Raw genomic sequence first — 13,612 nt, 5'->3', positions numbered from 1 at the left:
GGGGTGGTGTAGTTTACTAAGTATCAGGGAAAGAAATGAATTAAACGCAGAGTAGATTGAGATTGGGTGAACAAGAGCAAGAAGGCATTTGATCTGACCAAATGAGAGTGGGGAAGAAAGATAAAATGAGCTACAGAATTCCAGACAAAGCACAGAAGATGCTTTGGCAACAGTGATGAATAATGTACTGAATTCATCAATACTATATATGACAGCAGTTTCAAAAAACACAAACAAGAACTTTTGGGCTACGACAAATTAACGAAAGTCCTCACAAACCTGTACAGAATAGGGCATGCCTGAAGTATTTGATGCATGAAAGTCCAGATAGCCCAGCTGTGGAGAGGATACAGAGAAGCAACTAAACTGAAAAAGATACCAGGTAATAGTCCCACCTCAGAACTCATGGGCCCAAGAAAAATGGATTGGACAAAGATTTCATGGAGTACATTGTTCCCAAGGTTTCAACAGATAAATTTGCTCAACCTTAATAAATCAGAAGAATAATATTGAGATAATCTAGTAAAAACTGGATAGTTTTTTTTTAATGGTAACAATTGGACAGCTTAAGATTCAAAATATACCATGTTTTACTTTTGTGGTGGAGTGGGGCTTTTGAGTCTCAAAGGTCTTGGATCCTGTACTATAATTCCCAAAATATTTGTGACTATCTACCAAGTAAAGCAATGGATGCAAAAACATTATGGCATTCAAAATATAGCATGTCACGGTTGGCATTTAGGGGAGTTCAATGGGAAGGCCAGTTATCCATAAAGGGCAATAGCTCTACTTGCCCAAAAAAGCCATGGGCAACCAAAGAGATAAGAGACAACATAACGAAACAAAAAACATAAAATAGCACAGATCCTGGTGAATGGAAAAGATACAAAGGTCAGCAAAGGGCGACAAGATTAATCAAATCTATAAAAAGCGAGTATGAAAGTGAATATGGGATATCAAAAATCAACAAAATTTTTTTTTTTTTACAATTATATTAGAAAAGATGAATGTAGTCAGAAGCATTGGGGGCTCCGTCAAAACTGATAATGGTGATGCTGACCATCAAAATAAGAAAAAAGGCAGATATGTTGAATATTTAAAAGCAAAATATTGCAGATGATGGAAATATGAAATAAAAACAGAAAATGCTGGAAAAACTCAGCAAGTCTGAAAGCATCTATGGAGAGACTTAACATTTCGATGACTCTTCTTCAGAGCTCTGAAGAGGAGTCATACAGACTCAAAATGTTAAATCTGTTTCTCTCTCCACAAATGCTGTCAGGCCTGCTGAGTTTTTCCAGCATTTTAAGATGAATAATTACTTTACATCATCCCCCAAGAACACTAATACTGAATCAAAGACAGGGACTCAACAAAATTAATATAAGCAAAACAACAGTAATAAAGAAAATAATGGCATAAAGAGTGATAAAATTCCCAGGGGCATGATAATTTCCATCTCAGGATTATACAGGAGGTGGCTGAAAAAATTGCAAAGTTCTCTCGTTTTGGCAACTTTTCCTTTAGAAAGGAAAATTGCACATCTCACTCCACTATGTAAGTAAGGTATTGGAGAGAAAATCAGGGAATTATAAACCAGTTAGCCTAACATCTGTTGTCAGAAAATTACTAAAGTGTACAATTAAAGATAGGGTGACCATGTAAAGTTGTACCTGATCAGAGAGCACCAGCCTGGTTTTGTAAAGGGTAGGTCGCATCCAACGGAGAGGGGACAGGAGGGGTTGGGGAATATCTATGGATGGAATTTGATCATCTCCATAAGAGGCTGTTCACTAAAGTTGAAACTCTTAGAAATGAAGGCAAATTATTGACCTGACTAGAAAATTGGCTGAGCGGCAGGAACGGAAAGTAGTGATAAGGGTAGGTATTCTGTGACTAGTGGTACCACTGTATTGGGGCCTCAACTATTCACCATATTTATTAATGGGTTACATGATGGGATAGAAAGCCACATATCCAAACTTGTTGATGACACAAAGATAGATGGCATTCTAAGCAGTGTAGATGGAAGCATATGAGACATTAATAGGTTACATGAATGGACAAAACTGTGACAAACAGATTTCAATATAGGCAAATATGAAACCATCCATTATTCAAAGAGGATAGAACTACCCTAAAGAGGACAGAACATGGTACTTTTTGATTAAAAGCTAGAAACAGTGGAGGTCCAAAGAGTCTTGAGGGTCCAGGTACATAGATCATTAAAAATTCATGAACAGATACATAAAATAATCAAAAGGGCTAGTGGAATGCTGGCCTTTATGCCTAGAGGATTAGAACACAAGAGGATAGAAGACACGCCTCAGCTATGCAAAGCCATGGTTAGACCACATCTGCAGTACCGTGAGCATTTCGGGAAGAAAATATTGGCCTTAGATGCAGTGCAGCATAGATTTGCTGGAATGATGCCTAAACCCCAAGGAGGGATTACTCAAAGTACAGTTGTATTCCCTGGAAGTTAACATAGAAATATAGAAAATAGGAGCAGGAGTAGGCCATTCGGCCCTGCGAGTCTGATCATCCAACTCAATAGCCTGCTCCCATTTTCTCCCCATATCCTTTGATCCCTTTCACCCCAAGAGCTACATCTAACTCCTTCTTGAAAACATACAATGTTTTGGCCTCAACTGCTTTCTGGTAGCGAATTCCATAGGCTGACCACTCTCTGGGTGAAGAAATTTCTCCTCATCTCAGTCCTAAATGGTCTACCCTGTATCCTCAGACTGTGACCCTTGGTTCTGGAATTCCCCACCATTGGGAACATCCTTCATGGATCTACCCCTGTCTAGTCCTGTTAGAATTTTATAGGTTTCTATGAGATCCCCCCTCATTCTTCTGAACTCCAGCGAATATAATCCTAACCAATGCAATCTCTCCTCATATGTCAGTCCTGCCATCCCAGAAATCAGTCTGGTAAACCTTCACTGCACTCCCTCTATAGCAAGAACATCCTTCTTCAGATAAGGAGACCAAAACTGCACACAAGATTCCAAGTGTGGTCTCACTAAGGTCCTGTATAATTGCAGCAAGACATCACTGCTCCTGTACTCGAATCCTCTGGCTATGAAGGTCAACATACCATTTGCCTTCTTTACCACCTGCTGCACCTGCATGCTTACCTTCAGTGACTGGTGTACAAGGACATCCAGGTCTCGTTGCACATTCCCCTCTCTCAATTTATAGTCATTCAGATAATAATCTGCCTTCCAGTTTTTGCTACCAAAAAGTGGATAACCTTACATTTATCCACGTTATACTGCATCTACCATGCATTTGCCCACTCACTCAGCTTGTCCAAATCACACTGAAGCATCTCTGCATCCTCCTCACAGCTCACCTTCCCACCCAGCTTTGTGTCAACTGCAAATTTGGAGATATTACATTTAGTTCTCTCATCTAAATCATTAATATATATTGTGAATAGCTGGGGTCCCAGCACCGATCCCCGCGGTACCCCACTAGTCACTGCCTGCCATTCAGAAAAAGACCCATTTATTCCTACTTTGTTTCTTGTCTGCCAACCAGTTTTCTATCCATCTCAATACACTACCCCCAGTCCCATGCACTTTAATTTTACACGCTAATCTCTTATGTGGGACTTTGTCAAAAGTCTTCTGAAAGTCCAAATAAACTACATCCACTGGCTTCCCCTCACCAACTCTACTAGTTACATACTCGAAAAATTCCAGTAGATTTGTCAAAGTTAGAAGGTTAACGGTTGATTTGATCAAAGTTTTCAAGATACCAAAAGAGAACAGATACAGAAAATAGAAAGAAACTATTTCCATTGATTGGGGAGTCCAGAAGAGGAGTCATTGTCTAAAGATTAGATCTAGACTTTCAGGGGTGAATAAATAAACACTTCTCACACAAAGGGTGGCAGAAATTTGGAATTCAATTCCGCAAACAGCAACTGATGCTAGATCCATTGTTAACTTTAAATCTGAGATTAATACATTATTGTTAACCGAAGGTGCAAAGGATATACAGAAAAGGTGGATAAATGGAGTTAGGTCACAGGTCAGTCATAATCTCAATGAATGGTGGGACAAGCTCGAAGGATAAATGGCTTACTTCTGCTCCAAGGGGAACCTTATTGCTAGTTCTCTCAGGAGTATGGCGAGTCCAGCAGCTGGAGTTGAAAACAGATGCATCAGGGAGCTCTGAGCCAGCAAGCTAGCTATTTCAATATAGACTGATCTTACCAGGAAGAAGCAAACCAGAGGAGACTAGAGAAAACAAGTAATTCAGCCCCAACTCCCACTAGTCTCCCATCATTCACAAAACTTTTTGCAGTAATTGAGGCCATGGATAGTGGAAACACTGAAGATTATGTTTCACGCGTAACATTTCAAATATATTGGCGTAACATTTCAAATATATTGTCAGATAAAGTTTTACTCTAACTGGAATGTTAAGCTAGACTCTCGATATCCCAATAAAAACAATAACTAAGGTAGCCAAGGATAAATACTGGATGTTAAACTTGAGCTTTGGATAGCCCAGCTATGACCAAAAATCTTAGCAATCTGCTTATACTGACATCAGCAAAACAGAGAGGTTTCAACTCGCAAAAAACCCACCTTGCAAGCAGCAAAATGAACACTATAAAACTTACCAGCTGCAGGATGTCTTCATCTTTTGGCATAACACAAAGCTCCAGCACAGAGTCACTGCAAGAACAGCATAAACAGATGTATTCATTACTTCTGTTTGTCATCAACAACTACACAATGCTAGGCAGCCAAATACAATCAAATTCCCACAGGTTTAGCTAAGTTTCAGTCTTTTCAACTGGCAATCTCTATCTTGGATGCTAAATGGAGCCCTTTCAGAAGTATCCCATCTTGCGGGGAAGAAAGTTAATATAGCTTATTTTCATCTTTGCCCAATCAACCAAGCTTTCACCCTTCAGACACAGAAGCATGAAACAAACAGTAAAGGACACTGTCACAGGGCTGCATTAAAGTAATAAACAAAGTCAGCCATGGTTCAGTGGGCAACACATCTGTTTTTCAGTCATAGGGTTGTGGGTTCAAGTATAATTACAGAGATTTAACAAAAAAATTTAGGCTGACACTCCAGTACAGTGCTGAGGGACAGCTGCACTATCAACGCAATGTTTAACAGGAGACCTATATGCCCTCTCATGATAAATAATTCCATGGCACTATTCTAAGAAGATGGGTGGTCTTGGCCAATACTGTCCTCAACCAACATCACTAAAACAGATTTTCTAGTGTTTTTTTAAAATCAGATTGATTTTGTGGGATCTTCCTATGCATAAAGTGGTTGCTGCATTTTCAACCTTACCACAGGACTACACTTCAAAAGTACATTAGCTGTAAAAAGCACTGGGGCATTTTGAGGTTGTAAAAAGTACTATATAAATTCAAGTTCTTTCTTTAATCGTTACCTCTTACCGGTTTTAAAGTTGAGAATATACAAGATAGTGTTTACAATGTTAACAGCTGGGGTTAAATATCTGGTATTTGGCAGACCAGGGGTGCGCAGTTTACCTGCATTTTGGTAACTTTGTTTTAGACAGTACTGTGGTAGGATGCTGGGATTTGGCATTATGCCAGTTCTGATGAAAGGTCACAGGCATGAAATATTAACTGTTTTTCTCTCCACGGCTGCTGTCTGCCCTGCTGTGTATTTTCAGCATTTTCTGTCTTTATGCCAGATTAGGGAGTAAGCAAAACTGTGGAGGGGGAAACTGGGGTTTGGCAGGCTGAAGGATAAAGAGAGATAAATACCAGTCATAAAAACATCCACCGACCTTTGCTTTCTGCCTCTAAGCCAATTTTGGTTCCAATTTGACACTTTGCCTTTGTTCCCTTTGTGACCAGTCTGTCATGTGCAATCTTATCAAAAGACTTGCTAAAATCCATAAACTATATCAAATGCATGCCCTCAACAACCCGCCTTGTGATTAAAAGGTGATAGCCCTAGTAACTGAGCCAATCTAATTCTATGTTGGAATGACTAAAACATGATCCAAGGATAACTATTCATGAGTACACGTGACCGAAAAACACTACTGTGATTGATCTTGTTACAATTGAGGTTCATAAGATTATGCTTTAGGACTGGATCGTTAGGTTTATTATTATAGTTTGGGCAGTAGCTTTAAATGTATGGTAGATGAAGGGGGTCATGTGGCCTGTGATGCAGCCTGCTTGAAAGTAAGCCTGGTGGTTTCGTTGTTAAAGATCAAAGGGGCTCAGGTTGTTTTATTGGGAGGAAGGTGCAAGGTGTTTACGCTAGGAGATAACAGCAGTTTGTAAGTCTACAATGTGTAGGCCCTGAGTCTCTTAAAGTCTCAGAGAAGTGTTAAGTATCAAGTTGTAAACAGTAGTGCTGTAAACTATCCATTTACTTCTAAGATGAAAGGGAGTTGGGATCAGTGTTTTTACTTGGATACAATGCTAATGTGTTTTCCATTGCCCTGGAGAAAAGGATAGAGGAAGCCATTTTGAGATCAGGTTACAGACTTTCCTAAAAACCCAGGAATATCATAGACAGACAAGGGTTGCAGTTTTGTCTTGTGAGGTCTGGAGCCAGAGAGGTAAAGAGCAAAAGACATTATCAACCTGCACCTTGAGCAGAGAAAATGCTGACTCTATCACTTACTATGCAGAACACAGGTGAGAGCTCATTCTCGAATTGAAGACTGAGTTTTTGAAGAATTAAAGGAGGCTGAAAGACTTGCCTAGCTTGGAGCAAAAGGAAGAAATATCGTGAGCCAGCACAGGCACAATGGGCAGAATAGCCTCCTTCTGTGCTGAACTATTCTATGATTCTGTAACCTTCACAGCAAGAGACATTTCTAGGATTAGAGTTTACCCAGCTGGAAAAGTAAAAACAAAGCAACCCACTGGGAACAACTGAACTGTTTGTTGTAAGAACTGCAATTCTATGGACAGTGCATTGTGTGATAAGTAACAAGGAACCGTTTATTTCTATATCTTAAAGTATAAGTTGCCTACAAAAGAAAATAGTGTTTAGTCAATAGTGTTTTTTAGTCATTTGATACAGTAGAAGTTTTAAAACATGAAATCTTGACATGTCATTCTTTTAGCTAATAACTGGGAGTTCAAATCTTTTTTTAAAAAACATTATCAGTCTCTATGGAAATCATAACAATCTGGCTAGCCCCCCAATGTAAGAAGGCACTTCGATTCTTCACCATTAAAAATAATTTTAGAGAACGTTGGTGCAAATTAACATCCCACCCCATGTGTTTCATCCACCTTTAAAAGAGAACAAATTTCATACATTATAATGCAGCAAAGAAACTATCAGATTTCTCTGCTGCAAACCAGAGCAGTGTTAATGAAGAACCAGAGCGCTATGTTGATGAAAAATATTGAAATACGTAATTTTTTATGGTCATAACATTTTGAACTCTCCTTTGACAAGGGACTTTCACTATGGAGTAATTTTTGGCAATAAAGCTGTGAGGGAGGGTGGGGAAGAAATGCTTCGCAGTGACGGTAATTCATTAGAACTTTGAAGACAGTCACAACATTTACTTTAGCACAAATGAAAAGGAAGTGTTCTTTGGCTATGATCACACTTCAGGTTGCTATGAACTAACAGTAACATGTTAACTTGTGCTTCCCACTTGCCAACTATGTCCGTAAAATACACCAGAATGTCAATTATGAACACTATGAAGGTGTTTTGAGGTTTACACACATTGGCAGAAATAACATTACTTTAAATCAACTTCTACAAAAAAAATAAGTCTTTTTTAGTAGGACAGACCTTTATACTTCTTAAACTGATCAGCTGCACTCAGCCCAGAACAGAATGTCACTGCTAAAATACGGACAAAGGATCAATCTGGTTAAACATAAAGCCAGATAGTACTAAAATCTTTTGGTCTGTTTCAAAGTGCTTATTTGCAAAACCAACTCCTGCCACTGAGTGTAAAGGCACAGGAAATGTTGTACATGCGCACTTAGCCTGCACTGCGGCTGTCGGCGCATGTGCAAGTGATCTTGGCACCTTTCCCTTAGTGCCGCAAGCGCAGTTGCAGAGCATCAAAGCTCACTTCAGATTCCTGCTTTATTATTGTGAATAAACTTGCTAAATTACAAAAAAATAGCATTCATACCTGTCCTGAATCAAGGCTATAACTTGGGAGTATGTTTTTCCGATAATGCTTTCCCCATTTACTTTGACAATCCGGTCACCTGAATTGCAGAAAGAAAGAATTTGAGTCAAAAATTTAAAGTAATTATGAAAACACCAGAACCTATAACAAATCATGGCTTTTTATCAGATTCAACAACCAAGTAGGATAAGTCCCAATGATCTGAAACATTGCATTATTTTTAATTACTAGGAATAGAATTCAGTGTTTCTTGAAGTGATTCGTATAAGGTTTCTAAATGAAGTTTCCTTAAATTGAAGCACAATTTTGAATAGGCTATTTCCAATAGTTAATAATCTTTAAACAGATAAAAATGAACATGTAGTCTGACCATTAGTGCCCAATTACTAAATAAGTTTTTGTAAAGATCATATTTATCACGTCTGCACCTTTATTCCACCTTCACACCCAGATGCAGAATCTATTTTTCCAATCAATCATACAGCAAGCACATATATCTCTCACACGTAGAAAAGATCAGAAATTGACATCATTTTTGGATCCAAAATATTTGGATTACATAGAAACTACAGCACGGAAATAGGCCATTTGATTCAAATAATCCATGCTGGTGATTATACTCCTGTGATGAAACTCAAAGTACTTACCTAAACTGGCAGTTGCAGTTAGTTTTTTTTTAAAACAATCCTTAGGTTGGATTTCATGCACTCCATTACAGCGGGAAACATGGCAATTAGGCCTACTTAACTGCAGGGGAGGCCCCACATCAGTCTCCCAGTGGTGGAAAAGCCTTGTCCGATTCAGTCAGAGGGCAGAAGAGGATGACATAGAATTCCTGGTCACCTGTGGTAGGATGTCAACTAGGCTCATTAATGAGCCAATTGACACATTACCCCCAAGCCTTCCACAATTTAGTTGTGCCTCAGATTTAATGGGGGTTGCATGGCTTTCCCAGGCCTCCTAAAGGTTGCCTAACACCTCCTGACTCCCCAAAGCCTGTCCACCACCTACAAAGCACAAGTTAGGAGTGTGATGGAATGCTTTCCACTCGCCTGCATGAGTGCAGCTCCCACAACACTCAAGAAGCTTGACACTATCCAGGACAAAGCACATCAACAAACATTCACTCCCTCCACCACCGATGCACAGTAACAGCAGTGTGTACTATCTACAAAATGCACACAGGAATTCAGCAAGGATCCTTAGACAACACCTTCCAAAGCCATGACCACTACCATCTAGAAGGAAAAGGGCAGCAGATAGATGGGGATCACCACCACCTGGAAGTTTCCCTCCAAGTCGCTCACCATCCTGACTTGGAAATATATTGCCGTTCCTTCACTGTTGCTGGGTTAAAATCCTGGAACACCCTTTCTAACAGCAGTGTGTGTCCACCTATACCACATGGGCTGCAGCGCTCCAAGAAGGCAGCTCACCACCACCTTTTCAAGGGAACTAGGGATGGACAATAAACGCTGGCCCAGCCAGTGAAGCCCACATCCTGCGAATGAATAAAAACCCCATTTGGTTTGTCAGTGGCTTTCCAGGATGGTGTCCCTCATAGTCCAGCAACTGCCTGATTGAGGGACCCCGGCATCAGGAAGGGCGGCTGCTGAAAGCCATCTCCCACACTTGCCTCTGACCTCCAACATCCCCCCATACAACTCACGATCCCCAACCCACCTTCGCTCATCTACACCTCCAGTGGATGCATTGCCACCAGCTGCTATCACTCTTGCTGGTGTTGGTGGCAATAGGTAGCTGCTGGCCTCTATTGACCGGTAGCTCTCAGCAGGCAGGACTTCCTTATGATTGAGGTCCCAACTGTGGAAGGCCCTAAGGTGGTCGCTTAAGTGCCTGAAGGCACCTGATTTCATCAGGCCTCCCTCACGGAAATGACAAGAGGATTTCCACCAGTTCTCCAACCAGTGGGAGACACCCAGATGGCCCAACAGAATTCTGGCCATTGTTTCTAAAAAGAGTTCGAAGTCAGGCATGAATTCCAGTTGAAAACTACAAATTTCACAGTGCATACAGTTTAAATATATACAAATTAAATCTCTCAACCAATACTGGATAACTTCCAGCCCTATGAAACAGGCCATAATGTAGCTGAATGACATACCATGTTAAATGAAAAAGATGAATTACAGGAACAGAAAGTAACTTAGTTGAAAATTTGAGGAGCAATAAAGGATTTTAGTTACAATATGAGGCTGGCTCTCGAGACGTTCAGCTTTCGAGAAAATACACCTGCACCTTCATACAAATGCTACTAAAATGCAACGATCTGTACAATTAAAGTATTACATACAATTTGCACTTTAGTGTGGGTATCTTAGTGCTACACAGAAGTTGCAACATTTCTACAGAGTATAGCAAAGTTAAACCATTCTGTACAATGTAGGTGCAGCCTCAATACAAGACCTAACTCAACACATCGAAAAGGCTAGTGTAAAATACAGCAATGCAACCATGTGCTCTAATTAACACTAGAGAGCACAAGGATCTTTCAGTACCTGTACATAATCCAGCTCCATGTGCTGGTCCACCTTCTTTAACCTGTTTTACAAAGATGGTGTCCATTGGCTCCAGTTTGCCTCTGGTTTGCCCTGTAAAATAAAAGAGGCTTGTACATCAACTTAAAAGGGGGAAATATTTCACATCAGGCTGTGAAAATTTGAAGATAATTCTATTTTTTAATGCCTGTGAAAGTATTAATTGGATGTCAACAAGATTCTTGAAGAAGTCAACTCCATTTAACATCAAGATTATGGGGATCAAACTGGATGAATTCAAGAAACAATCCAAACTCCCAAGCATAGAATATCAGCTGGACTGTCAATTGCTATGTAGCCAAAGTAGGATTTAACACTTTATGGTTTAATACAGCACAAAAAAAATCTCAAAGTAATTCAGTTGAAATATCCATAACCAGATTGAATGTTTTCAGTGAGTTGTACACTGCAGAAGTCATTTTAAAATATAATTGTTCCTAGCAAATATAAATACCTATCGAAGGCTTCTAGAGAGAAAGCACCACTTGGGAGAAGATTCCAAAACAAGTTCTTCGAGAGTGGAGATGAGGCGCCCTCATGTGAAAGACACAATTCAGTGAGACCGGTTAGCTCATGGTGTGACATGCATCTCGGGGGAAAGAGGGGGTGGGGGTTGATGAGAGATCCATAGTATCTGTTTGAGGTGGCATGTATCAATTGGTTTCAGTGTAGTGTGCCTGACCATAGGTCGCCTATTGGTTTACATGGACAGTGTACTTACTGTGAATGGAACATTGAGAGTATAAGGTAGTTTTTGTAACTTGCGTTATCCATATGAATCTTTATATATATCTGTAAAGGTGCAGTTGCGGGTGAAGGAGTATTGTAATATAGTTCATCTTTTCTGGTTTAACAATTGTTCTATTCATTTGTTAAAAGGTCGTGAGCTGACTCCTGTGACTCTTCAGTAGCCACCCTCCACGTTTCTTAAAAAAAACAAAAGTTAGGATCTATCAAGGCAGGTTCCACCCTGGGATCTGACTTGACCATAGTAACATCAGCTGGGATCATAACATTTGTAGATGGTGGACAGGCTTTGAGAGTCAGGAAGCAAGTTACTCAAGGCAGGATTCCTAGCCTTTGACCTGCTCTTGTCACCATAATATTTATATGACTAGTCCAGTTCAGTTTCTTGTCAATGGTAACTCCCAGGATGTTGATAGTGGGGGGATTTAGCAATGCCATTGAATGTGGTCACTGCCTGGCACTTGTTGCTTGCTATTTGCCAGCACTGGATATTATCCAGGTCTTGCTGCATTTGAACATGGACTGCTTCAGTATCTGAGGAGCCACGAATGGTGAACATTGTGCAATCATCAGCAATCATCCTTGTTATGGAAGGAATGTCATTGATGAAGCAGCTGAAGATGGTTGGGCCCAGGACACTACCCTGAGGAACTCCTGCAATGATGTCCTAAAACTGAGATGATTGACCTCCACAACCACAACCATTTTCCTTTGTGCTAGGTATGACTCCAACCAGCGGAGAGTTTTTCCCCCGATTTCTACTGACTCCAGTTTTGCTAGGGCTCCTTGATGCTACACTCGGTCAAATGTTCCCTTGATGTCAAGGGCAGTCACTCATCTCACCTCTGGAATTCAGCGTTTTTGCCCTTTTGAACCAATGCTGTAATGAAGTCAGGAGTTGAGTGGCCCTGGCGGAATCCAAACTGAGCATCTGTGAGCCGGTTATTGCTAAGCAAGTGCTGCTAGATTGCACTGTTGATGACCCCTTCCGTTACTTTACTGATGATTAATAGTAGACTGATGGGGTAGTAATGGGCCGGGTTGGATTTGTCCTGCTTTTTGTGTACAGGACATACTTGGACAGTTTTCCACATTGCCGGGTAGATGCCAGTGTTGTAGCTGGTCTGCAACAGCTTGGCTAGGGGTGCGTCAAGTGCCGGAGCACGTCTTCAGTATTATTGCTGGAACATTGTCAGGGCCCATAGTCTTTGCAGTATCCGGTGCCATCAGCCATTGCTTGATAACACGTGGAATGAATTGAATTGGCTGAAGACAGGCATCTGCGATACTGGGGACCTCCGGAAGAGGCCAAGATGGATCATTCACTCGGCACCTCTGGCTGAAGATTGTTGCAAATGCTGCAGCCTTAACTTTTGCACTGATGTGCTGGGCTACCCCATCACTGGGGATGGGGATATTTGTGGAGCCTCCTCCTTCAGTGTGTTGTTTAATTGTCCACCACAATCCACTACTGGATGTGGCAGGACTGCAGAGCTTAGATCTAATTTATTCATTGTGGAATTGCTTAACTCTGTCTATCACTTGCTGCTTCCCACGCAAGTAGTCCTGTGTTGTAGCTTCACCAGGTTGACACTTCATTTTTAGGTATACCTGCTGCTGCTCCTGGTATGCCCTCCTGCATGCTTCACTGAACCAGGATTGATCCCCTAGCTTGGTGGTAATGGTGGAGTGAGGATATGCTGGGCCATGAGTTTACAGATTGTGGTCAAGTACAATTCTGCTGCTGCTGATGGCCCACAGCACTTCATGGATGCCCAGTCTTGACTTGCTAGATCTGTTCAAAATCTATCCCATTTAGCGCAGTGGTAATGCCACACAACACGATGGAGGGTATCCTTAATCTGAAGATAGGGCTTTGTCTCCACAAGGACTGTGTGGTGATCACTCCTGTTGATACTGTCATAGATAGATGCACCTGCAGTAGGCAGGTTGGTGAGGATGATGTCAAATATGCTTTCCCCTCTTGTTGGGTCCCTCACTGCCTGCCGCAGGCCCAGTCGAGTAGTTATGTCCTTTAGGACTTGACCAGCTCAGTCAGAAGTGGTGCTACTGAAGATCCCCACCCAGAGTAATTTCTGCACCCTTGCCATCCTCAATGCTTCTTCCAAGTGGAGGAGTACTGATTCATCAGCTGTGG

General features: G+C 41.0%; 1 protein-coding gene across 2 annotated transcripts in view; it reads right to left on the bottom strand.

The window, feature by feature from the left end:
• LOC121275892 (rho GTPase-activating protein 21-like) overlaps nt 1-13,612 on the bottom strand; it is a 271,818-nt gene that overhangs the window by 122,292 nt on the left and 135,914 nt on the right. For both annotated transcript variants that reach the window (XM_041183702.1, XM_041183703.1), the window contains exons 5-7: nt 10,669-10,761; nt 8,150-8,228; nt 4,643-4,697 (exon numbers count right to left, since the gene is read on the bottom strand). In XM_041183702.1, coding sequence (XP_041039636.1) covers nt 4,643-4,697; nt 8,150-8,228; nt 10,669-10,761 — 227 coding nt within the window. The remainder of the gene's footprint in view (nt 1-4,642; nt 4,698-8,149; nt 8,229-10,668; nt 10,762-13,612) is intronic.

This window comes from Carcharodon carcharias, chromosome 3, assembly GCF_017639515.1.
Source record: "Carcharodon carcharias isolate sCarCar2 chromosome 3, sCarCar2.pri, whole genome shotgun sequence".
NCBI classification, from domain to species: Eukaryota; Metazoa; Chordata; class Chondrichthyes; order Lamniformes; family Lamnidae; genus Carcharodon; species Carcharodon carcharias.
The sequence above is the reverse complement of the archived record's forward strand: the minus strand, read 5'-3'. Positions and strand labels throughout refer to the sequence as shown.